The sequence below is a fragment of the Macrotis lagotis genome, chromosome 2, assembly GCF_037893015.1.
Source record: "Macrotis lagotis isolate mMagLag1 chromosome 2, bilby.v1.9.chrom.fasta, whole genome shotgun sequence".
NCBI lineage: Eukaryota > Metazoa > Chordata > Mammalia > Peramelemorphia > Peramelidae > Macrotis > Macrotis lagotis.
Window position 1 is genome coordinate 139,165,714 of NC_133659.1, and position 27,587 is coordinate 139,193,300.

At 35.1% G+C, this 27,587-nt stretch overlaps 1 protein-coding gene across 1 annotated transcript; it reads right to left on the reverse strand.

The window, feature by feature from the left end:
- On the reverse strand, positions 1-27,587 carry EXO1 (exonuclease 1). The gene is made up of 14 exons (XM_074222904.1): positions 27,496-27,587; positions 26,992-27,153; positions 22,946-23,065; positions 22,405-22,528; positions 21,369-21,506; positions 20,548-20,760; positions 19,237-19,424; positions 18,683-18,779; positions 15,816-16,044; positions 12,201-12,447; positions 8,776-9,340; positions 4,428-4,532; positions 1,746-1,939; positions 1-242 (listed from the first exon to the last, which is right to left on the reverse strand). The coding sequence occupies exons 2-14, from the start codon at positions 27,150-27,152 to the stop codon at positions 95-97; spliced, it is 2,529 nt and encodes an 842-aa protein (XP_074079005.1). The 5' UTR covers position 27,153; positions 27,496-27,587; the 3' UTR covers positions 1-94.

Below are 27,587 nucleotides of genomic sequence, written 5' to 3' on the forward strand. Positions count from 1 at the left end.
TAGGTCCATTTTATTGTATATTAACTTCCCTGTTCTTATAACAGGCAGTTTCAAAACATTAAGGTTTCATAGCATCCAAGAGCCAAACAGCAGTCTATACTGATTGAAATATTGCTCTCTGAACATGATTACATTCAGGTTTATTAAATATATCCTCTTCAGTTTCCGGAGTAAGTTGGAGATTATCTTTGGCTGGAGAAAGTGGGTCTGGCTTCTTACAGGAAGGAAGCTTTTCAGAATTTCTGGAAGATAAGAGAACATGATCATATGACAATGTGACTTTACATTTTTAGAGAAGATGGCAACAAATGACTTAAAAGATGTTCACCTTTCAATTCTGGTTTCTTGGGAATTGGCACATATCATCTGGGACAATAGCAAGTATAAGAAAGGGGCCTTTAGTTCTCTCTCTCTCTTCCAGTGCTCTATCCACTGCGCCACCTAGCCGCCCCTTTTAGTTCCCTTTCCATCAAAGAATTTATTTAAATACTGCCATGCATCTTGCTCTGGGCTATGCCTTTATTAGGCTTTTTTTTAACCTCTCTCTTTACCCATTCTTTGTATGCATTCCTTTGAGAACTTTAATCATTAGAGGAAGAACATATGGTTGGTAGAGAGAAGGGCTGGGCCTGGAATTTCATTGGGATAGGGAAAGCCTGGTTGAGATGCTCACAACTAAAATGCAGGTCAGCACCTCCTCAACCGACTGTCTCAGAGCTGACTTGACTTGAACCCAGAGACTGAACACCCAGACCAGCCTGAGTCAGAAGCAAAACATAAACGGAGGGGATTCTCTAGGTTCTGAGGTGAGCTCTGTGCCATGATACTGCCTCTCAAACACATCTTTTTTTTTTTTGCAAGGCAAATGGGGTTAAATCTTGCCCAAGGCCACACAGCTAGGTAATTTTTAAGTGTCCGAGGCTGGATTCGAACTCAGGTAATCCTGACTTCAGGGCCAATGCTCTCTACTGCATCACCTAGCCGCCCCTCAAACACATCTTAAAGCACATACTTTTAGAATGAAGTTATCAAGTTATTTTCATGTCAAGTCTACACGTGCCCAGCATCAGAAAGACGTTTTTCTAAAATCTTAGAAAAAGGTTTATACCTGTTAATTCAGTGTTTGATTCCATAAAATGTGAGGTGAAGTATAAGATTAATGAGGTTTGCATTATCTGAGTCACCACAGTAAGACAGAAATATAACTTTATATTTCCATAGTACTCTCTAAGTTTTTACGTTCATTTTGTTCTCTCAGTAAACCTGTAAGAAAGGTTGGCTGTTGTTTAGTCTTTTCAGTGTGTCTGACTCTTTGTGACTTCATTTTTGGGGGTTTTTCTTGGCAAAGATATTGGAGTGATTTGGCATTCCCTTCTTCTGCTCATTTTCCAGATAAGGAACTGAGGCAAACAAGGTAAAGTGACTTGCCCAGGGTTCCACAGCAAGTTTTATCAGCATCCAAATTTGAATTCAGGGAAATGAATCCTCGACTCCAGGCCTGGCTCTCTATCCAGAGCCACCTAGTTGCACCATAAGAAAAGTAAAAGCTGCATAAACGATTTTGTGCTCTGGTTTTCATCTGGTTCATAAAGACAAGTGGAGGGCAAAAGTCTAAAAAGAGGATAAGGAGATAAGTTCCTGTCTGCCAAATAGTGTCAATATCAAAGCTGAGTTTGTATGCCTCTCAGAGGCTTCCTGAAAACAAAAAGAAGGGAGAAAATACTATCAAGAATTAGAAAACTTACTTCTTAAATTCAAAATTTTTCCAAAGTTCACTGATTTTGATCTGTAATCCTGGCTTGTTTTCAGCATTGTGATGATTTCTCTTCTGTATACTCACAAGCTTCTTGCTTAGTCCACTGACTTTGGCTGGGACTAGTGGTTTGATCTTATTTGTAGAAAGAGATCCCACTGAACTGGATTTAGAGAGCCCAAGAACCTATAGTTTGAAATGCCACATAATATTAGGAATAAATCCTTCCTGAATCTATAACTATTTTCAATATATTGCATACTATACTTCACAGGTTAACACAGAGACAAAATGTTTTTCATAATCTGTGTGCAGGGCATTTGTTTATAAGTTCTATTGAGGTCAAATTAATATTTTACATATTTTTGTTTTCAATGAACATTCTCATGATTCATTTTACTTGAAGACAAATTTTAAAAGGTTGCATTCATTAGGTCTTTGTAAATCTCTTAACAAATTGGACTTCAAATTATATTTGAGATGAAGACAAAAAAAATAGTAGGTTTCTCCAGAAAGAGTAACTTAATAGACACAAGATGTCACTGTTTTCTTAGGAAAGGAGTGCTTCAGTGTTAGGACTATGGTGTTGGCAAACATTTAATATTTTGCTAAAAAATAAATTCATCCAAGTTAAGTAATCATTACTGCCAAACATTTACTGAGTAACACTGTGTTTATGATGTTTATGTCTGACAATGGAGGAAACAATAAGCCATAAAATATGATTCTTGCCCACTTGAGGAATTATTCTACTGGGAAGACAGTATACATACAAACATAAAAAATAAAGAGCATGTTTTGCCTTATATTTCCAAGTGCAAAATAGGTAGTAAAGACAAGAAATACATAAGTTCAGAGGAAAGAGTACTTATATTTAAAGGTTGGGCAGTGAGGGAAGAAGTAGGACTTAAGTTGGGTCTTGAAAAAATAAGACAAGACAGACAAGAAATGAAGAAGGGACATTACCAGAAGAGAATAAATAGAATGAGTAAAAATTCAAAGGTGGGAATATATACAGATTGACTGAATTGAAGAGCAATAAGTAAATGAACCTAACTGAAGCAGAAAATAGTGAGAGGAAAGTGAGATATATAGAATAGTGGAATCTTTGGGAGAAATGATTATTAATAATCAATCATGGAGGAGATCCAGGCTCTTTTCTCTGTCTTATTTCCTTGCTCAAAGCCTAGTTTTTAGGGGACATTAATAACCTCTGCCAAAAATTAGACCATCTTATATAAGTGAATTTCTGCCCAGTGTGTTCTACTCAGATTTGGGTGAGAATAAATTTTTTTGAAATGATCAGTCACATCTCCTATCCACTTATTAGAATAGAATAGGTCCACCTCTCATTATAATAGTTGTTATTTCTCATTACTAGTTTGTTTTTAATAATGTTTTATTTTTTCAATCATATGTAAAGATAGATCTCAGCATTCATCTTTTGATAGGTTTTTTTCCTACTACCATCCTTTGCTTCCTGTTCCCCAAGGTCTGATAAAGATTTGACAAATACAATTGTCTCTTACTACTTGCTAACTAATCAGTTGATTGGTTATAACCACTCTTCTAAAGGCAAAAAAAAAAAAATGTTGAATGGGTTCCATGAAGGGTCTTTGGAATTTGAGTGTTATAACCCTTTTTATGCTAGTATTATTAATAAAATAATTAATTATCCAGAAATTATATTTCGAACTTTTTATATATTAAATCTTGAATACACATCTGACATTAACTTAATCCCCTGGTGAATTTATCTGGGATCAAATTTCAGAGCATTTGGAGAAGAAGAATATAGAAGCAGATTTTTGGGATTGTGATGGGGACCTCATGAAGCCAAGGGGTATCTTTGGTGACCTTTTTTTAAAACTTTCTAGAAACCTGAATTGATAAAAAAAAAAAAAGACTGAACTCTTGGGCTCTGGGTGATACACTATACCAGATATAAAATAATAGACTGGATTAGAGGGTGGGGAAGGGCTCATCTTTCAAGGAAAGGAAGGGAAGCAGACTAAAATTTTTGAGAATGCTGACTGAGAAAATATGATATTTGAAAAATAGGGAAGATTTTTGGATGGGGAAGCTGGTTTTATGGGAAATGTAATGAGTTCAGTTTTAAACATGCTGAGTTGTGGAGAAATTCAGGATTGAAGTGCAGGAAATAGGTTAGAGCTAGAGTAGATTTAGGAGCAAATCACATGGTGTTGATAGTCTAAGGAAGTAATATTAGAATCACATAGAAATGGAAGATACCCACATTGATTTAGAAAACCACATATAAATATTATATATATATATATTTTACTGTAATTTTATTTCTGCTGCTAAATATTTCCTAATTACATTTTAATCTGGTTCCCATCAGTATTGCAGGGAGTATTGCAGGTCTAGTGTTTGCTACCTCTCTCTGGTCATAAGTGTTGAAGTCAAGATCTCTCATTAGGAAAAGGATATACAAAGAGCATAAAACAAGGTACTATGAAAGTTAATATTTGAGAATTAAAGAGTTGTGTAAAATTTTCATTAAGGGAAAACCTAAAGAGCTACCATATTAAATGATTAGCATTGCTAAGCTGATATTGATTCCCATTCCTCTTTTCTTATTTTTTTCTTTCAAAACCTCATTTATTCAATGCTGCAAGAATATAGATAAGATGGATAAGACCCAACTTACTTTGTTCCCTGGGGTTGAGTCTTTTCTTTTTGCAAACAAAGACAAATGTAGATGAGAACTCTGTGACCTCTGATTATCAGACCATTTGGAACTACAGTCAGAGTCCTTAAAAAAAAAAACATTTTTAGTGTAGCATTTTTATAGATGAACAGTCAGTTTTTATTAAGTATCTACTCTGTGCTGTACTAAGTCCTTGAATTACAAAAAGAGGTGAAAGGCAGTGCTTATTCAAGAAACTCATAACAGTATGTAACTATAAATGTGAATCATCTTATATAAGCATTAATTGCATGAAATTTCATGAGAAAAGTTATAGAAATAACAAGAGAGAAGAATTATCTGAAAGGAAAAAAAGATGACGTTCTGTAATTTCATTTCAGGAAATGGCAGAAGATTTAGATGGAGAAGTAATTATAAATCCTAAGAGAATATTTTCTTTACAATGTGAAAGCTCTCTTGCACAACTCTGATGTCAATTCTGTTTTGGTAGGCTGTTGAAATCCTATTCAGAACAAAATTGCCTAATGTCCGATTACTGCTGCTTTTTTACAAGCTGACTTACAGTTTTCATGAATAACCAAACTTGCAAAACTGACATGAATTCTGCCCCAACTACTGACTTAAACCTGTTTCTTATGTTTCTAAGCAAACAAATGGAGTTCACTAAGTTCTCCTAGTTTTATTCCTTGGTTTTCATGGGCATCATTTTTGCTTTTGTTCCCTGGCCAAATTTTAATTTTCATAACTTTTTTGTATGATGCTATGCACAAAAAAAAACCACAAAAATTAAACTCCGACAAAAACTGGTATTAAAACTCAGATCAAGTAGGATCATTTTTTATCACAAATTCTTTTTGGCCAGAATCTAAACTATAGAAAGTTCAAATAATTCAAATTTTCTTAATGGTATAAATGAAAGCTTTTACAATGACAGAAACCATGGAATAAACAATCAGGCAGAAATACAGACCTAAATAATTGGAGACCCATTAACTGGTTAAGTCGACATTTTTAAAAAAATAACAATAATATTTTAATGAATTTACTTAATCAATAATGTACAAACTTCCAAAAGAGTATAAAGAAAAAAAGGGAAGATTACATTGTATATAAAAAAAAACAGTGATGATTACATTTATTTTGTTCTAGTGAGAGTGAATGGATGGGTAACTGAATGAAATAGATTAAAAAGCAAATAAACCCAGTGACACAGAGTTTGATAATGCTAAAGAATTCACTATTTGACAAAAACTACTAAGAATAGCATTAGGTTTAGATCAATACTTCAAAACATACACCGAGATAAGTTCCAAATGGATACATGACCAAGTTATAAAAAGGTCGAACTGAGCAACTTGGAGGAGCAAATTACCTTTCTGATATATTGATAGGGGGTACATGAATAGGATAAAATTTCATGATCAAACAAGTGGCAGGATCACACACAAATTAAAATCAACAATTTTGATTACATAAAATATAAAAAGTTTTTGGACAAATCTAACATAGTAAAAAATTAGGAGGGAAATCAGTAACTGGGGGGGAAAGTCTTTGCAGCAAGTTTCTCTATTAAATGCTTTGCAACTGAGATATATAAGGAACTGATTGGAAATTTATAAGACTAATAGCCATTCCCAAATAGTCAACAGGAGTTGTCAAAGAAGAAATTCAAACTGTTGACAATCATAAAAAAATGCACTAAATAAGCAATGATTAGAAATATGCAATTTATGCAACTTTGAGATTCTATCTTACATCTAATTAGATTGGTAAAATGCCAAAATGCCAAGTATCAAATATTGTGGAGCTACGAACTGATCTAGTCATTCTGGAAAGCAATTTGGGATTATACTCAGTGATTTAGATTATAACACTTGTTGGTCTCTAGCTCATAGAAATCTAAGTAAATTTAAAAAGGATCTAAATATTTAAAAAAAGAAAGAAAGAAATTAGAGGGACTTTTTTGGGGGGCAGTAGATCAAAATTACAAACTAAGGAGCTGTCTTCCTTTTGGGGAATGCTAAATAAATTGTAGTCTACGAACAAAATGGATTTTTACCATGCCACAGGAATGATGAAACAGTCAATTTTTTTTTTTATGTTTTTGCTAGGCAAATGTGGTTACATGGCTTGCTCAAAGCCACACGGCTAGGTAATTATTAAGTGTCTGAGGCCTGATTTGAACTCAGGTACTCCCGACTCCAGGGCCAGTGCTCTATTCCCTGCACCACCTAGCCACCCCTGAAATAGACAATTTCAAAGGGAAGTAAGTAAACTTTATTAACGAAGAGCACAGTGAATAGAAAAAGAAAAAATTTATGTGAAAATTTATTAGAAAAACTAATCTGTAAGACTAGTGATAATGCCATGATGAACCATGAATCTGTTTTTGTCCTTTTTCAAAAACAACCATAACAGCATGGAGGTGATAACATGACAAGTCCATGAATTGGATATGAGTGAGGGGGTGCTGTACTAGGTCACCAGCCTCACTTTCTCCTCCAGAGCCATCTGGGTCCAGTGGCCAGATACGAATCAGGATGACTAGAGATGGCCCTGGATGAGAGGCAATCAGGGTTAAGTGACTTGCCCAAGTTCACACAGCTAATAAGTGTCTGAGACTGGATTCAAATTCCTGTCCTCCTGACTCCAAGATCAGTGCTCTACCCACGGCACCCTCTAGCTGCCCACCATGAGTCTAAAAGAATGAAGATGAAACATCTCCATTCATTTGACAGAATACAGAAAGCATTTTTGCACAAGGCTAATATGAAATTTGTTTGGTAAGACTATAAAGCATGTACTCTGGACTTTGCATTTTAAAAATCTGCTCATTGCAGGAAACTGTGAGTTAGAGATAAGAAAACACTTGTTAATTGAAAATAAAGATTATTAATAGACTATTAAAAAAGAAAAAGTTCACAATGGCAGTATGGAGACAAAAAAAAATTCTTATGTGCCATGTGACTCAGTGAAAGCTACTAGGTGGAGTAGTTACTGTTTTTTTTTTTGGAAAGGCAATGGAGTTAAGTGATTTGCCTAAGGTCACATAGCTAAGTGATTATTAAGTGTCTGAGGCTGGATTTGAACTCAGGTCCTCTTGACTCCAGGGCCAGTGCTCTATCCCACTTCACTATCTATCTGCCCTTGAGCTGAGTTTTAATATTAAGTTTACTTTATTGAATTTTAGTTAGCTAAGAAATGACAATTGATGTAAAGCATCTAATTAAAAAAAATAACCAAGTCACTTCAATTCAATTTAGAAAAAAATTTATAAGGCACTCTGAATACTATTCTGAGCTCTGTTTATACCAATACCAGGGATGAGACAATAAGTTTAACTGGAAACTCTACCAGACACACAGACACACACACACACACATGCACATATACAGGTAATATACATACTTTTTTTATATAATTTATTTGTGTATATCTATCTACATGATGGTGCTGATGTTTGTGTTTGTCACTGCATCAGTTCATAAAAGTGAGTCTCATTTTTTAATTCTGAATTATTTTCATCACAATAATCCATTGCATAGTCCGTTTAGTCGCTACTCATCTGATGGTCCTTTGATAGATAGAAAGTCCATTCCCTCTTTGGTATATAAGCCTAGCTAGTAGTAGGTAGGAGCAATGATATTTGTCTTTCATTCTTGAAGGTGATGCCACAACAAGCGAGTGAACTGGATTTGAGTGAGGAGGTGCTATGCTAGGGCACTGGCCTCACTTTCTCCTCCAGAATCATCTAGTCCAGTGGTTAGATATGAATCAGGATGACTGGAGATAGCCCTGGATGTGAGGCAGTCAGTATTAAGTGACTTGCCCAAGTCCTCTTGACTTGTGCGCTATCCACTGTGCCATCTAGCTGCCCAATGATTCCAGTTTGGGAAACTCATAAGTAATTAAAATAGGGAAACACAGACTAGTCTAGGAGGAACACTTTGATGGGACTGCAATTTCATCTACCATTGGGGATTACAAACCCCTCACATCCTATCATTCTTTGATGTTTTTTTTTTAGGTTTTTGCAAGGCAGTGGGGTTAAGTGGCTTGCCCAAGGCCACCCAGCTAGGTAATTATTAAGTGTCTGAGGCCAGACCTGAACTCAGGTACTCCTGACTCCAGGGCCAGTGCTCTGTTCACTGCGTAGCCACCCCAAATCCTATCATTCTTAATATCTTTCCATAGGACATATATTTGATTTTAAAAATGTCCTAATCTTTCACAGAATCATTTAAAGGAAGTCACAGAAAAGCTATAAGATAAATGAATCATCAAAGACAATGAAATCATATTCTCTCACAGATTAATATGAAAAGAAAGGCTTTACTAAATGACATACCTCTGAATCTGAATCCTTATCCTTGCTTGATACCTGGGAGAGCCTTGAGGAATCCAAACTGTTCTGTGATACTTCCAAGCCTTCCTGAGATTGTGAAGAACATTCCATTTCAGGTATGGGACAAATTTCACTATCCAAATCATTGCTTTCATGAGACAAATTGGACATTTCATGATTATTCTTTATCAAAGGGATTGAGGGTTCACTCCTTCTTAAAAACTGCTGCAAAACAACACTTGGAGATGGGCTAGGAGTCCTTGAAAAATCTTGAAGATTTCCTGACCAACTGAAGCAACTTCTTAGTGTTCCCAAGGTGGGTGGTGAGACTGTCCTTGTGAATTTATTCTTGGAAGATACAGAATCATCATCAGATCCTTCATTTAGATCATCCATATTCTGATCACCTGGATTCTGAGCTACATTTGTATCAGTAGACTTCTGGCTATCCATATCATCTGATTCATTTAGCTCAGTCTGTTTCCCTAAGACAGGAGTTTCACATAAAGGTTGGTTGCTTCTATTTTTTGCAGTGAAGTCAGCTGCATCCACAGAATTACAGAAGAACCTAAAAAATTAGAAAAATAAGATCCAGCTAATTGCAAAGTTTTTTCTCAAAGGATAGCACAGCTCAACATATTAACTAGTTCTAGGAAAATAATAGCAATAATGATTATGAGTCATTCAAATTATGAGATTTGATTCTTCTAATTTAAATAGTTCAAGGAAATAAATGTATTTTACAATTGGTTATTATATTTTTGGATCATAGATCAAGAGCTGGACAGAATCAAACCCTTCATTTTACAGGATAAGGAAATTAAGGCCTGAGAAATTAAATAAATTTACCCTAGTTTCCAGAGAAAGCATCAGGGGTAGTACTTGAACTCAGGCCCTCCAAATCCAGAACCAGTGATTCCCCCCCACCATGTCAATACTTCATCATGGCATGAAGACAACCCTAGGGTTTCAGGTTATTTCAGGGGAGTTTAAGTTCAGGTAGACTCTAGAAACAAAGAAAGGGTTTGAATAAATGCCCCCAAATCTGAGATATGAAGATCAGCTTTTTACTTAAGTTCAGAAGCTTAGCAATAATGATGAATTTTGAGAGTGGTATCAATGCATTGATGACTAAGTCTTGGAACAAGTTATGGCATATGAATACTATGGAATATAACTGTTCTATAAGAAACCATAAATGGTTAAACTCTAGAGAAATACGGAATGAGTTACAGGATTTGATGCTGAGTGAAGGGAGCAGAACCAAGACAAAAATATACACATTAACATTGTGGGATGTTCAACCTTGATGAAAGTAGCTCCCTCTCAGCAGTTCAGAGTTAGGACAACCATATTAGACTAGCTATGGACAACGTTATCCCCATCCAGAGAAAGAAAAACAAAACAAAAAAACAACCCTTCAGAATCTGATGAATACTTTATAAAAATGATCTATGTTCTCTTAACCCTAATACCTCATACCGAAAATGAGTCATCTGTAAATGTTTGCCAAAAATATGCATGTACAATGTTAACCCGACTGACTGTTGGCCACTGAGGGAAGGGGGTTGGGAAGAAGATTTTGTAACTTAATATACATAAGCATATGGATGAATGTTAAAAAAGAAAAAGACTAAGCTTTGAAGGGATTATCTCTACTGAGCAGGATGGCTCCCATAATCACAAAATCAAGGATCTTTTGAAATGAAATATATTTTAGAGAAGGGGGAAAAAAATAAAGTTAAAGTCTACTCTTACAACTAATTTAACCTCTTATTTGTAAAAAGGGGAATAATAATAGCTCCATTGCTTATGTGACTGGGTTACTGGGATGTTGTTGGTGTTTTTATAGCTCGAGTTAACTATAAATATGTCTAGTGTGTTTTGCCTACTTTTGATGAATTAACAGATATTCTTTATCTTATTGTTAACAAAATTGGTTTTTGACTCCCAAGTAGATGACAAGAATTGTCATAGCACCTAGAATATAGTGAGCACTTCATAAATTCTGATTCTTCAGTCTAGCCCCATGCTTTGCATATGGTTGTTCTTCTAAGGATCTATTGCTGTCACCATATCTAGAAAGAAACAGACACCTAATGTCTGGTCTATCTGCCTCTGATGAAAAATGCTGTTGCCATTCCAACCTGGGGTCCACAAGAGGCTGTGGGGGGCAGTTGCTCCATTCTTGGACAGCTCTAGGTGACTAGAGTTTTTCCTTACATCTCTGTAATTCTTCTGAAATTTTTACCCTGAAAATTCTCCTTCTACCCGCAGAGGTGAAACATAAGCCTTACCCATCTTCCACATGACAACCATTCAAATCCTTGAAGGTGTCACCCTCCCACCCCCACCTCTTCTTACTTCTCCCAGATAAGCATTTCGAGTCCTTCCCCCAACCTATTCCTGGCACAATTTCAAGGCCCTGCATTATCCTGGGCCCTCTTAAGGATATTTTTCAGTCATCAGTGCTCTAAAACATAGTATCTATAACTAAATTCAATCTTGCCCAGTAGACTGCTGTGGCCCCTGATAACTTTATTATAAAATATAAACTCTGGCATTTAAATTCTCCACCATCTGGCCCCATCTGACCTCACCATCCACTCTATTCCCCTCTCAGCATTCTGTTAACTGTTCTCATAGATGAGACCCAATCTTGTTTCTGCTACATCTTTGCACCTACTATGAAAGGACTTTCATCACTGCCTGTTCTTCATTCTTGTGTTTTCCCTCTTCATTAGTTCTCATTTATGTCTTATATAGCTTGTTTATATGTAGTTTTTTCTTTATGTCATCTCCTCCCCCACCATTAAGATGTGAAGGTCTTCCCCCTTTATGACTTTTTTTTGTACCCCCAGTATTTAGCACAGCAGTGCTGTCACAAGCAAGGTTGGCTGATGAGCCCCCCCCCCTCAGCTCAGGCACTGTGAGGGGCTCCTAAGGGATCTCAAGTCTCTCCCCCTTCTAATCCATCTTTCACAAGGACAATTCTGACCATAGACTCCTCCAACTCCACAGATCCCAGGGGTCCCTATTACCTCTTGGATTGCACCAAGACGCCTGTCTTTCATGTCTTCCCATCCTCAATCTAATCTGACCTTCTTGCTCCCAATTCTAGGCCTTTGTACTATTCTATTCCCTGCCAGATCTGGGGTACAATCCCTTTTCTTAGAACCCCTCGTTTTCTAAATTCTGCTTAAGTAGATGCCTCCAGGGGCTAGTGTTGCCCCCATTACCTTGTATTTATTTTGTATACACTTTAACATGCATGGTTCAAGTGATTTGAGGATGAATCCATTTTATCTTTATACTTATATCCCTAGTTATTAGCACCGTGGCCAGAACAAAAGGCCTTTAATTAATGCTTGTGAATGATTAACAGAATGGAGTTGAAAAGGAAATTGATTCTGTTAATATGATTATACCTGCTTCTAGTCCCTGGAACCACAACGGCACCACTTTTTTCATTTCTCTTCTGCAAAAAGGATGCAAATTTGTTTCTTATTTTAGGCTGAGTATTCAAGGTTTCTTTACAGGAAGTGGCAGGTGGAGTGTCAGGGATGAATGCTTCAGAGAACTTCCATGGCTTGTTACCTTCACAGTGCTCTTTCTTGGTTTTCTTAGTAATTGAAAATGAATACTGGGATAAAAGATCATCTTCTGATAGTTCTTCTAAAAACAAACATAAATTGTGCACTTGTTTAACTTAGAGCAAAAACATTTCATTGTAAATAAATGTCCTAAGAATGAATTTACTTATTTTTTTAATGACTGATGTTTAAGGGCTAAGTTAAATAGCTTATATAAAGTCCCAAGAGTTTTTGAATTTCAAGAATGAATAAATATTTAATGCCTACTTTATCTACAGTTATATAATGAATGACCTAAACCAAAAATCTGATACATAATTAATTTTGTACAATTTAAAAATTTTGAATGAATCCTTTAGGCACTCTTGTTGGAGGCAACTTTCCATACACAAATAAATGATCTCATGTTAATGAGAATTTTCCATATAGAAAACACAAATATAATAATTTCCAAGCAAATGTGTATAATATAAATAGTATATTTTTCATAACAGCAGCTTTGGATGCCATATGCTGTATTTTAAGCATATTTCTTTGGAAAGTACATGGCATAATCTTGTACCTCCAATTTCAAATCCATTCAGTGTATATACTGACCTTGAGTGGAAAGTGAAAAGATATGGTTATTAGCTTCAAGGAGCTTATAGACCAACAGAGGAGATAACATGTATATAAAGACTTGTTATCGCAAAGCAAAGAAGAGAATAAGTATCCTAAGATATACAAATAAAGTATGAGGAGTAAAACAGGTAGGGATTACTTCTAGTTGGGGCAAGGAAAAGATCGGAAAAGATTTCATAGAGGAGGGAGCATGTAAACTGCATCATGAATTCTAGAATTTGAACCAAGCAGAGATAGGAAAGTAGAGAAGAGAATTCTAGGTAAAGGGATCAGAGTAGCAAAGAAAGGAATTGTTAGGCTAAGTGCTAAATTATGGTTTTGCCTTTGCATTCCCAGCATCTAGCATACACTAGGACATTAATAAATATTTGCTGAATTTAATTGAATAATTGAAAAGGTACACAAAGGATAAATCATGAAGACCTAAAAGGTCGGGTAATACTTTAGACTTTATTCTGAAAACACTGAATAGTCAAACTTTTTTTGAACAGAAGGATAACAAAGATCAGCACTGTGATTAGGAATAATAATTAGGCAACCAGGTATAGGATAGACTAAAAAAAGAGGAGCAATGTATGGTTAAATGATCATTAGATCCAGAATCAGGAAATATAGGTTGAAAGCTTTAAATAAGATATCAGCTAGGTGATCTTGGGATATCACTTACTTGTTCTGAGCTTCGGTTTCTTCATCTGTAAAATCTGATTGTTTGACTAGATGATTGCCAAGCCCCTTTTCAGCATTGATGCTCCATGACTTAATAAGATTGGTTAAGGGACCTTTTCTCAGTAATCCAAGCTACTGGGATAAGAAATCTTTAAACCAGAGCTGTGGTAATGGGAATGCAAAGGAAGAAATGGAAATACAAGTGTGCAGAAGAGCAGAATTATCAGTATTTGGTGACTGAGGAAGAGTCAAAAAACGTTTATATGACATTTGGAGGCTTAGAGAGACAATTTGGAAGAGGGAAGAATTTAGTTGAAAATAAGTAATTATCATATGAAATCTGAGGCATTAGTGGAACATCTAAACAGTGCCCTATGGTTCCTACAGGGAAATGTAGGAAGGAAAAAACAGGAGTTATAGGAGAAAGAAGGAATAATCAGAGAGGGGGAAGCGGTCAAGAATTCAGCATCAAGGGTGCTAAAGGAAGAGTTTCAGAAGAAAGTAAGTGTGACCAACAGTGTAAAAGTATGCTGAAAAACTGCTGTAAAGCAGCAATAATGCTGAAGTATCAAGGATGAAAAATGAGAAAAGACAATTAGATTTGGTGACTGGGCTTCTACCAAGGACCTTCCCCCCGCCCCCACTAAGGACCTTTAAGAAAGCATTTTCTAATGACAATAATCAAATCTCAGAGTTTTGTTCCTCAAAGGGGACAAGCAGTTGACACACTGGATAGAACACTGGCTCTGGAGTAAGGAAAACCTGAATTAAAATACAACCTCAGACAATGTCAGTGTGATTCTGGGCAAGTTACTGAACCTCTATGTCTTAGTATCTAAAGTATAAAAAAAAGAATAATAATGAGTCTTAGGATTGTGAGGATGAAGAGATAATATTTGTAAGGGCATTGCTAAGCATAAATTGCAACATCAATCCTATTGTTATGGTTACATTCTACCCTACAACAAGTCTGAAAGTTTTTGTTTTTATCATAGAAAACTTTTCTTCTCTTCTCTTTTGTTACTCTGGGGAATGAGAATAAGGTAGGTTTGGAAGCTCTGGTACTATGAGTATGATTGACCTTTAGAATGAATGAAAAGATGGACTATGAAGAGATGAAGCCCCTGCTTTCCCACTGCTCCTTCCCTTTATTCCTTACTAGTTTTAAGTTTAGAAAAAGAAGGTAAAAAGGATATAGGTATGACACACTTCAATGTTGCTATTTTTAGATATTTGAACATGGAGAGGGGTTAGACATGGTTTAGTTCTGTGAAGGAAAAGCCTGTGAAGACATTGTTCATATCTGTGAAGGAAAAGCCAGAGACAACAGATTTAAATGACAAGAAGGTTGGTTCGGCCTCAACATACGGAAAGGACTTACCAACATTTGGAGACAGCTAAAAGTGGAAAAGGCTACTTCAAAGAGTTAGTTCAGTGATCCGGGTGGTGTTCAAGCAGTGAATAGGTGACTCTATGATAGGATAACTGTAGAGAACTGTTCCTTTAGGTAGAAGTTTGAATTGAGTGAATTTTAAGTTCCCTTCTAACTCTAAGATAATGACTTTACAATGATTTCAAGGTGTAGAAGTTAATAAAATCTAAACAAATATATTTGGATTACACTGTGCTAAATTCAATTAACATTTGAATAGTTATTATCACTGTATACATATGTTTGTGCCTGTATGTACCTCTGTGTTTGTGCTAAATACACTCTATAATAATTTAGTTATTTAAATAAGTAAGGATGTTCTAATTCTAAAACACAGACTCCAATCAATAAACATTTTTTAAGTGCCCACTATTTTCCGGGCACTGTGATTAAACACTCGAGTCCTGAAGAAGATTATAATAAATGATTAAGACTCAAGGTCAAACAATAATAAAGTTAATATAGTGTCATATCATTAAATAACACTAAATATATTTGTTATTCAAATTTTTAAAGTAAATGTTATCTAAGAGATTTATTTAATTGCCTATATGGTTAAAAAATTTAAATAGTTTGGGAAAGAAAGTAGGAAGACAATTTAAATTTTAAAAAAAGCATCAAAAAATCTCAATCAACTAGAGAAAAGAAACTTGTTCAAAAAAAAAAATCAGTGAAGCCTTGTCCTACTGTCTCTTTCTAGAAATGATGTTCAACAAATATAAAACACTTACCACTTCTTGGTCTTTTTATAAATAGTTTCTTCTTTGGAAGATTTAGGCCCTTAGTACTAATAATTTTTTCAGTTCCTGCAGTAGTACATCTCTCCAGTAAAGATGTATTATGTGTAGCAACTTCTAATTTAAGGATAGGGCAATGGTTCTTATTCCAAATGCTATTCACATTCAATGGCTTCTGATTAGGAGTTTTGTCATTCCACCCTTGACTTCTTGAATGGTGAGGCTAGAAAGTTAAAAAACAAAAATCACAACATCCACATCAAAGGAAAAAGGCAACTTAATTTCCTTTTGTGATCAATATAAATTACATATAAAGTATATAAAGTTGATAAATTACCCTTATAAAGAACAGCTGTTGAGGATACATCTGCCCTCTATTAACATTTTCTACTTTGGCAGTCTACACTTTCCATTAAATATCTTGTATTCCTAGGTCTGTTTCTCCTCAATGAAGTGTAAATGACTTTGAATGCTCATCTCTAAGAAATAAAGAACAGCCCTGCCTAAGATGGCAGTACAGAAAGAAACTTACTTTAAGTGCTATTGCATAAAAATGCTATTTTTTTTAAATTTGAAGTATAATTTGGATAAACTATGAAATATATCAACATTTTAATAATTTTCTGGAGATAAGCAAGACACTTCTTGAACATTAAGCTCAGTTTGAAATAAGATTTCAGATTATGACTTTTCTAATCCTTCTAAAAACTAACATAAAGCAATATTTGTGTAGGAGCTTTTATTCTTCTAGAACTTAGTTTAGGTTTAAACAAAAATTATTTCAATAATAAAACTGTTAATTCATGTTAAATTCACATGTTTCTATTTTCCACTTTAAAAAGATTCTCTTTTTGTATAAGAGATATATACTTCACTTCTGTGAAGAAAAAGTCAAAGCCTGTGAAGATATTGTTCATATCTGTGAAGGAAAAGTCAGAGAGAACAAGTTTAAGTGACAAGAAGGCTGGTTCTGCCTTAACATAAGGAAAGGATTTACCAACAATTACAGTCAGTTAGAAATGGAAAAGCTACTTCAAATAGTTAGTTTAATGATCTGTATCTTATAAGAGAAGCCACCCTTCTAGGCTAGTCATTGAATATAAACTAGGACACAATACAGTTTCCCAAACCTAGTCAGTAGGATGACTGCACAATATGATATGGTAAATGGAGCACATCTACAGGGTTGAAGTCAACAGCTTTGGAATAGAACTCAAGATCGGTGGGAGTGGCTAAGCACTTGTATTGGAGTCAGGGAGAATTGGGTTCAAATTCCACCTCAGATACTTATTAGCTATTTTTTTCCTTATCTAAAAATTGAAGTGGGCAGTTAGGTGGTACAGTGGATAGAGTACTGGTCCTGGAATCAGGAGACCTGAATCAGACACTCAGACACTTAAATAATTACCTAGCTGTGTGACCTTGGGCAAGACACTTAATCCCAAAGTTTGCAATAAAACCCCAAACAACAAACAAAATAAAATAAAAATTGAGAGGATAGAATTTGATGGCTTCTAAAGTCTCTCTCAGTAAAAATCCAGAATCCTAAGATGCTACTTTTTACCTGATGGATCTTAGTTTCCTCATAGGTAAAGTTATGGGCTAAGGCTAGATTATTTCTGAGGTATCTTTCAGTTCTAAATTTTATGACCCAAATTGTATGAGGGTTTACTGATAAAAAATGATTAAATATTTATGGCAAAAGATTAAAATGAAGAAAGACAAATCTTAACTGCTGTAGTAGAGCTTAATTGATTGGAGGTGTTAAAAGACAAGAATTAAGAAGTTTGATATATATAATGACAAGGAATTTTTTTTTTTGATATCTATGTAGGAAAAAGAGGAAGAGCAGAATTCTGGATTTCTGACTATGGTTTCTAGTAAAAGTTCAATGCTTGAAGACACAAAACTACTTGTGTAGGCTCCCAAATGGGATTCTTAGGGTAAGAGCAAATCTTAAGTAACTTTTAAGTCTCCCCAGATGTCAACAGAAATAGGAAAGGATTTTAAAGATCTTCTAATGCTCCAACCTCCTCATTTTGCAGGTGAGCCAATCTTCCAACAATGTGCCTGGCCCTATGCTAAGTTCTAGGAACACAAATAAACACAAAATACAGTCCCTGGACTCAAATGAGCTTATAGTCTAATAGGATACAAAATACATATGGGGAAAAAGAGAAGATGGATCAACAAAGGAAAAACACTAGGACAAAGGGGAATTGGACTGGGACTTGAAGGAAGTCAGAAAAGGCAAGAGGCAGAGATGAGAAGGGAGAGAATGAGAATACAAATAATGAATAAACTAATACATATATCAAAGTAATATAAGTATAAAATATTTTTTGGAAGTTGAAAACAAGAGGACAGAAGTTAGTCAACTTATATTTTTTTAAATGCCTGCTTTGTGCCTGCCACAAGTGCTCAATGGTCAGAAGAATAGAGGAGCAAAGAATAGTTACAGATGTCAAAGGAAATTTTAAAAAGGAGTAGTTAGATCAGGAGTATCAAATGTTCCAAAGAAGTCAAGATGAGAATAAGACCAAAACTCAACTACTATATAGCATAATCTCAAGGAAAAAAGTGATTTCAAAAACATATTTGTTATTGTATCATATAACCATAGAGTGCCATAAAGTTTTTCTTTTCCTATGGATAAACAATATAACTTCTAAAAAATGAGATGTAACAAAGCAAACAAAAGTGTTGATTTCTAATTCTACAGTAAAAAAACAATTTTTTTACTGTCACACAAACTTAAGGCCTAATTTGGCAAATATTTACCAAATGAAGCCAATGGTTCATCTCCAGAAGTGTATTTGAAATGTATTCTTTTGAATAGAGCTAAATAAAAAAAAAGTTACCGTAGCAGAATCTGGGTTATAGTCATCAATTTGTTCCATTGTATTTATATCTTTATTACCAAGTGCAATTTGAAAGGCTGTGATATCATCAATATGTCTAAAAATCATTAAGATTAAGGAAAAACATTGAATATTATCCACTACAAAAAAATTCTACAATGAAAATATTATCTATATTGCCTGCAACTGAAAAATCCACAAATTAGCACAAAGACCACATACTTAGTATACACAACAAAAAGATAGTCCAAGGCAGGTAAAGGTCACCTTTACCACTGTATCCCCACAATCTCAAATACCTTTCAGGGCTACATATTACTCTCGTTAGTTTTTGTTTTTAAAAACATGTCCAGTTTCAAATAAGTGCAAAACTTATTCCTATGCTGCTGCTGTTGATAAGAGTATTTATAAAAAAACAACAGATTTTTATGTACTGAAAAAATAAAAATTAATACCCAACTTCTCTTATGCTAGAATGTTACAATGAAAACATTACCAGAAAAGTACAGATGAAGGACAAAGTAAAATTTCACTATTCAATTCACAAAGGATACTGCCCTGCATAATGTAGTGTATCTGGATCAATGTCATCTTCATAGGCATTAAGAGGAACAAGTTTCCTTTTGATAGGATCAAAAACTAGCTGATAAAGAAAAGTATTGTTGGCTCGAATAAATCCTTTGATATACTCTTCTGGCACTATTATATTCATCTTAAGATAATGCCCAATTTTCTTGATAACCTAATGAAGAATATCAAAATGTTACTCATGAGTTATCTTCAATTAGAAAAGAAAATAATGCAACACTCTCCATATACCTCTGAGATTTTATACTTTATTTTATTTAACTCTGGGAAAGACAAGAAAATAAATGACTTATTCTTGCCTAAACAGTTACAAACGAACAAGACCAAAATGGCTGTTGATAAGATACCAAAAAATATGTAAAAATTCTTTAATTCATTCCTTTATCAATTCAATAACAAAAAATTGATGAAAACTAACATCAAAATAGTAAAATCCACCCTCAGTTTCCATTTCTTCAATAAAAGCCCTTAGGATTAAAACACCCAAATAATTTATTGAATTCCCCAATGATTATTTCCATTGTCTTAAATAGAAAACTTCTTCGGTAGATATAGACACAGGTGAATTTAATTGCTATGAGGAAAAAATGAACAAATCAGAATTTTTTTTAAAGCTAAGCACAAACAGCAAGGAAAATAAAGGATAAGTAATTAGAAAGGAATCAATTCTATCCTTGATTCTGAAGTTAATCTACCTTTATTTCTTTCGGTGGATGCCCCATTTTTGGAAAATAGAAAATAATACTTCATCTCAAATACATGGACAAATTAATGTTAAAAACAACAAATTTGAGATGCATTATGTTAATGAAGTAAATGTATGATTCTCAAGTTTTAGAAAAATGCAGCACAATGTTTTTCTAAAGGAGGCAAGGTTATTCCAATACATAAGGCTATTACCTATTGATAATTAATACATAACATTATCAAGGAAAAAATAGGTTATTAATACAGTGATTTGTAGTCCTGACTTTATCAGTATAGGGAACTTTTTAGGCTAATTATCTGAAACTTATAGGCTTAGAAAGCTTCCTGGAAAGAAGGTTAAGTGACTTGCCTAGGATCACATAGTCAGTATATGTCACTAGACTTGAACCTAAGAAGTCTTGATTCCCAAGTTCTATGCAGCACACCACAATGCCTCTCAGATACTAGAACATTTCAGATTTACCTCCCTTCAATTGATTTATCCAATTATTGGAAATAAAAACCCAAACCAAAACATATAAACTTAGTCTTCAGGGACTAAAGTTTGAACTGAGTAAAATGATGCATACCTTTATAATATCAGGATTATTGGCTATTTTTAGTAGTTTGCATGCTTTGGCTAAGCCAATTCCATGGAGTGATGAGAGATAATCACAGCCTGACAGAATGCACATATAACGAAATTTTTCTTCCGTGAACACATCCCCAAGCTGCCGGCACATTCCGAGTCGAGCCTGATCAATTTCCAACCCATTTCCAAGCTTGTCCATTTTTAAAATCACCTTGAGTAAGGTAGAAGAGAAAAAGAAATTGTTAATCTTCAAGTAGTCATTTTCTTTTGTGAAACAGGTCATCAATTAGATATTATATAAGTTATAATCTTTTTATTATCTTGTCTACTGCAATTACTTCAAGAATTCTCATTTAAACCTCATTCACAATAACACCAAAATGCAGAAAGGGAAACAAAGGGATAAAAGCGACCAGTTTAGGGATACAAAGCTGGTGCCTTAGCTAGGACTAGAATTCAGATGTTCTGACTCATTCAGTATTCCTTAAATCTTATCATGCTGATTTTCTTCTTACTTCATAGAATTATTTTGAAGATCAAATAAAGTATATGAAAACATTTTAAAGTACACAAAGTACCATGAGGTAAAGCTAATAGAGTCCAAACTTTCAGGATTTATTAGGGAAAGCACCAAAATTGTACTAATTCCCAAGCAAACAACAAAAACTTAAAATGCAAAGATCTATTATGAACTTTACTCATTAACATTCTATAATAGATGCTTTAAGTATAGGTATTAATTAAATCAAGTAATTCTCTTCAAAATTCATACTATTAACATCAACAATAAAAGCCATCTTAGAATAAATTTTTAAATACCTTTTTACACCCAAAAGCTAGAAGGTCAGAGTCCTCTGTTATTACAGCATGCACAATCCCAGTTTTATTAAGGTAGGCCAACTGAGCATCTGCTTCATATGGAGCCACTATGCAATCCACTCCCTGGGACCGTGCAGCCTAAACAAAGAGATCAATGTGAAGAACTTGCAAGGCACCACTTATCATCCTGGTCCTCAACACTGACTGCAGCACTAACTATCCAAATTCAAAGTTCAAGCTATACTAGGTGATTTTAGAATTAGGAAGGAGCTGAAAGGCCATAATACAGTACAGAGGAGCAAAGCAATACTGTATTTCTAATATCATCCCTATCAAACACAAGACTATTTTATTATCAGTCTAGATATTAATGTATTTGTAACTTTTTGAGAGTTTTCTTTGAAGTAGAAATTGTCCATATTTGCTGTCTACAGAAGAAAATTCCTTCTCTCTTTATCACCAGTAATTTTAAAAATTAAAGTATAGATATGTTTGAGAAAAGGGACATTACATCTTATAATATGATCTTTCTTTAAAAATGAAATTAAAATTTATTTTTAATTACTCAATTTACAAATAAATTATGTAAGTAGATGAAAGGTGTTTTTAGCCCCCAGATATCATAGACCACTCTTTTCCAAGAGCACAAGACACCAGTCTTTTCCAACTGAACAAGCAGGCCTCCAAAATATTCCATTTCATTCACACTTTGTCCTAATCCTTAGAATTTATCTGTAAGATGACAAGTTAATACTGGCATTCTGAATTGGCATAATTGAAACTTCAGTGCAGAGTTCCACACAGACTAGAGGCTCATTAGATGTTAAAATTCAAATTGTTAAATTTTTTTCTTTCCTGGACATCTGTCTTTGAAAATCTGTTAGAAAGTCCTTCATTCCTAGAGGATGCTCCCAGGACACTTTTTTAAAATCTTCTTTTCTATTACCCTTATCCTCCAACAAATTCTAATAGTTTATAATTAATTTTCACATTAAATCAGCATAATAACCCATTTATTAGCAATAGTATAGCTTACTTTAATTACTTGATGGGCCATGTTATGTGTGATATTGACAGAACGGGCAAAACATTCCCTGGCTTCTGTAATTTTTCCCTCTCGAAGGAGCTGTTTCCCTTTTAGAAGATTGGTCTGCCGTCTTCTGCAGGTGAATATAATATTAGCCATTTTCAATAGCTTTCATTACACCAGAAAGTGACATGTGCAATAACTTGAAAACAACTTGAGAGCAGGTTCAATGACTTATATTTCTTAAGTATCTTTCAAAAAAAAGCAAAATAGCAGACATTTAATAAGTGGTTTTTAACTACAACAGTCTAAATATCTCAGGGGAAAAAAAATCACTTGATGTCTTTTTTCTGTCAGAGAAGGAAAGAAACAAGACCCTAAATTAGTCAACCATCTTCCATAATGAAAACTTTTCTATTTCTGGTAACCTTGCTGTTCCACTATTGGTTGCTTAAATTGGAATTAAATTAAACCCAAATGAAAACTGGGGAAATAAATGAAAGCATAGTAGGGAAGAAAAGGAAATACTAAAATACAGGAAACAACTTACTCTCTTCGAGCCTTTTCTACTTCTTTTTTAGATGGTAAGGTACAGCCATCAAATACCAGAATGGGCTTGATTCCATGAGATAGAAGCATACTTACAAATTTCATACAAAATGCAACATACCTGTAAGATGAAACAAAATAGTTTAGCACATACATCGTTAGCCTTAATATTAAAATACATGAAAATCCAGTATTATTGAAAATAATGGCTTTTGATAAAAAGATTAAGCTTTGTATTTTTTTTTTTTGCAAGGCAATGGGTTAAGTGACTTGTCCAGTCACACAGCAAGGTAATTATTAAATGTCTGAGGCTTAATTTCTCAGGTCCTCCTGACTCCAGGGTCAGTGCTCTATCCAGATTTGAGATTATGAACTGAGCCACCTCATAAAACATTGAAAAGTAAACACATGTAAAGAGCCTGAAGTTAATTAAACCAGATTGTTCCCAAAATACTTGACTAAAAGCACATGAAATGGAACACATTTGTTGGCATTTCAATAACAGCAGATAATCATTGAAGACAGTGGAACACATTAATTTTACACCAAATGCCAGATATATAAATTACATGAGGAAGTAGAAATGGTGCTGAAATAAATGATGTCGTTTTGTAAAAGCAGCTGTAATTTAGCCAGATACACATAAAATACTCGTTACTGGACCAGCCTAGATTTCTACTGTTAGAGTCACTGGGAAGGCTTCGTTTCAGTCATACTAGCCTGCTTGCTGTTCTACACACAGAACATTCCACTTCCCATCTCCTTGCCTTTGTGCAGGCTGTACTTGAAGTCTAGAATGATCTTATCTCATCTTTATCTCTTTCTTGGAATTCCAACTACCATTAAAGGGTCAACTCAAATATCATCTAGTATATGAGGCCCTTCCTGCTCTTCCAATTGTAAATGCTCTCCTTTCAATTAGTTTCCATTTTCTTAATGTATTTTATATTTACTTAATTATGTTTATGTTGTTTCCCCCAGCAGAACGTAATATCCTTTAGGTCATGGTCAGTTTTCATTTTTGTCTTTTTGATGGCCAGAGTCTAGAATATAGAAGGTACTTAAATGATTGTTGACTCGAATTGTTGAATGCAATTTAAAAAGCACTTAGGGGACCAAAGATATCTTAATGAATATAAGTTTCCCTGTCTCTTTCTGCACCCTTCCACTCTCCCATCCCCAGTATTAAAGAAAACAAAAAGATAAATGAGAATAGCTAGGTGGCCTAGTGAATAGAGCATGGGGCCTGGAATCAGGAAGACCCAAGTTCAAATCTCAGGCTCTTATTAGCTATGTGATACTGGGCAAGTCACCTAACTCTTTTTACCTCAGTTTCCTCATCTGTAAAATGAGTGGAAGAAGGAAATGGCAAACCCCAAATGAGGTCATGAAGAGTCAGATGCAATTGAATAAGGTTTTTAAGGTGTTCAATATCCATTACCTAATTTTAGCCTCACAAACTTATGAGGTATTATTATCTCCATTTTATAGACAAGTCTCAGCGATGTTAAATAACTTGTACACTATTAAGTATTAGATATGGAAACTGAACTGAAATCTATCCTGACTCCCCTTTAAATATCTTTATACTTTGCTGCCTTTTTTCAATGTATCATTGCAACTACAAAATTAACTTTGAGGATAAGAGGAAAAAAACAGGCAGCTTTTTTGTGGACAATTTCCCATAGCTCTTAACAGCTTCATAGTTATTCAACTGAAGTATCTGTTGTTTATTGATCAAAATCCATCTAACAAAACATTTGATAGGACAGAACAAACCACAACCTTAAAGGTATCTTCAAACAAGATGTCTCCCATATATGATATTAAGATTATATAAGATTCCTTGATAGACACACAAAAGTTATCTTTGTTGAATATTTTTTTGCTTATCAACATATATGCTATATTTGTTACTGTCAAGGAATGTCTTAAACACACAAAAAAATCTTGTCTTAAAATCTCCAGAGGTCAATAACTTATTTGCCACAGAAATATGCTACTAATGAGAAAGACTGTAAAACAGAGTGGTTTTTAATATTTAATTTAAAGCCCTTTCGGGGATCTTTAAATTCACTTCATATGTTCCTGGATTATCACATATTGTTCTTTGGCAAATTATCAACATTATGGATTATTCACACCCATTGTTGCTTCATGTTATATACCTTTTCTTCAGACTGGCACTTTCACCCCAAAGATAACCCCGAGCAAGTCACTTAACCCTATTTGTTTCAGTTTCCTCATCTGTAAAATGAGCTGGAGAAGGAAATGACAGACCACTTCAATGTCTTTGCCAATAAAACCTTAAATGGCATCATGAAGAGTTGGACATGGCTGAACAACAATAAACAATCCCTATTTTAGTAAATCTGATAATTATCCAGCTTCCTTATAGTGTAGAAATACACAGAGAGGAGCTATAGTAGAAGCAGGTGAGCTCCAGTCAGGAAGATCTGAGTTCAAATTAGGCTTCAGATTATTAAGTAGCTGTGTGACCTTGGGCAAGTCACTTACCTGCTGCTGCTTCAGTTTTCTCAACTGTGAAATGGAGATAGTAATAATAACTACCTCATAAGTAAGGAAGGTGCTATGGAGTTAATATTTCCAAAGTATTTAACATCAAGCCACGCACATAATAGAAGCTTAATAAATGTTTGTTCCTTCCCTAATCCAATAAAAGACAAAAGCAGGGAAGGTAGAATGATGTCATATTGTATTTAATCTTTAATGCCTTGAACAAGGTGTTTGAACTTTATTGGGTAGGGAACAGGGAGCATACTGAAGACATCTGGGTAGAGAACTTGATCTTTGCATAAGAAAAATGATATTTTGTGGCCAAAAAGACTGGAGAAGGGAAGTAGGAGAACTAGGAACACATGGAGGGTAGGTAATGAAGGTCTGCACCATAGTGGAGGCAGTGACAAATAGGACTGATGGCTGTTATAGGAATGAAATGACTAAGATCTGTTAACTTGATTGGATATGACAAGTGAACAACTGGAAAGAATCAAAGATAATCCTAAGGCTATAAACATGGGAGACTGTGAACAGAAGCTGAAATTTGGAGATGGTGATTCTTATTAGCAGGCCAGATAAAAATTAACTTTTTAAACTTCTAATATATTAGAAAACATGAGAATGAGAAATTATTTAAAGATTTCATTGACTCTCATTTTTTACAAAAGAGGCTATGTTACCTAAACTTTTAGCCAAAGTTCTTAGCATCTCCCCAAATTGAAAGCAAGAATTAATTCCTAACAAAAATATAAAATTGAAAGAAATTAATTGCTAATTGTAGCAAAAAAAATATTCAAACTAAAATTTTGAATATTTACAGTTAACATAGGCAAGAAAACAACTTGCAGAGTGGCTGAATATTCGATGGGAATAGCAGAAATCAATTTCACTCTTCCTCACATATTTCATGAGAAATTCTAGTATTGGATTAAATGAAAACAAGTCTTTTATGGCAGGCAATCAGCAAACATTTATTAAGTGCTAAATATACTGGAGATACCAAAGAAAAGTCAAACCAGATCCTGCCTTCAAGAAGTATACATTCTAATGGAAAGACAAAATGTATATATTAGACATATAAGCTAGATGGAAGGCAATGTGGATGGAGAAGGCATTGGACGGTGGGGGAAAGGGTGGTGATGGTGGTGTTGTAGAGGGTCTGGTTTGAACTGAATCCTGAAGGAAGCCAAGGAAATTAAGAGGTGGAGATGAGGGGGCAGAGAAATTCTGGCATAGGAGACAGATAGTGCAAAAGCATGAAGATAGGAGATGGTCTGTCAAGTTGAGGAACTGTAACTGGGTTGCTGAATTGTAGAATTTACAGAGGGAGGACCAAGTCTAAAAAAGGCTGGTATGGGGGTGGCACAGCCGGAGTCAGAAGTGCCTGAGGTCAAACCCGGCCTCAGACAATAATCAGGGAATAATAATTAGCTGTGTGACCTTGGGTAAGCCACTTAACCCCATTTGCCTTGCAACAACCTAAAAAAAAATAACCAATAAATAAAAAACAGATCAATTCATACTTACTGATCAGTAGGTTCCCCTTTGGCGAGCTTTTCAGCACAGGCAAAGGCTCCTTTGTGAAGCCAACAGTATGTATCCACAGCTACCACCTGCCCTTTATACTTCTTTATATGGATGGGTTCAGAGGCGTCTTTGATAAACTGAAGCAAACCTTGTATCCCCATCCTGCCGGGTATACGTCACCATCAAATAAAAAAGAAAATGGAAACATGGGAAATTTCAAAATCTCTAAGAAAAAGTTCACAAAAGACAAAGAAGAATTTCTTTGAACTTTGGGCAACTCTCAACCTTTAAACACCCCCAGCTCAGGGGGACAGGGGATAGTTCTCTGATTTCCGTTTTAAGGGGTGCACTCAGGGGCCGCTCAGGGCCGGTTTCCCTGCCCCCCTCCCCGGGGCCCGGCTGGGCCTCAGCCTCGGCTTCATCGGATCCCCCGAACCGGGCCGAGGTCACGAGACTTTCCCGCCCCAGGGGGACCCCCCGGCTGTCTCCTCCCCAGGCTCTCACCTTCCTCTGCCCGGCACCAGAGGCCGCGGCCCGGCCCCGACTCGGCACACACTCAGGAGCAGGCGCCAAAGCACCGCACCCCGCTTTCAATT

Bases quoted from the DNA above. Each gene is read 5' to 3' on its own strand.
- EXO1 (XM_074222904.1), bottom strand. From the start codon at position 27,152: ATGGGGATACAAGGTTTGCTTCAGTTTATCAAAGACGCCTCTGAACCC. The intron at 19,425-20,547 runs GTATGCATCATT...ATTCTTCATTAG, and splicing joins ATAATCCTGATATTATAAAG to GTTATCAAGAAAATTGGGCA. The intron at 243-1,745 runs GTAAGTTTTCTA...CTTATCTTCCAG, and splicing joins AAAAATTTTGAATTTAAGAA to AAATTCTGAAAAGCTTCCTT.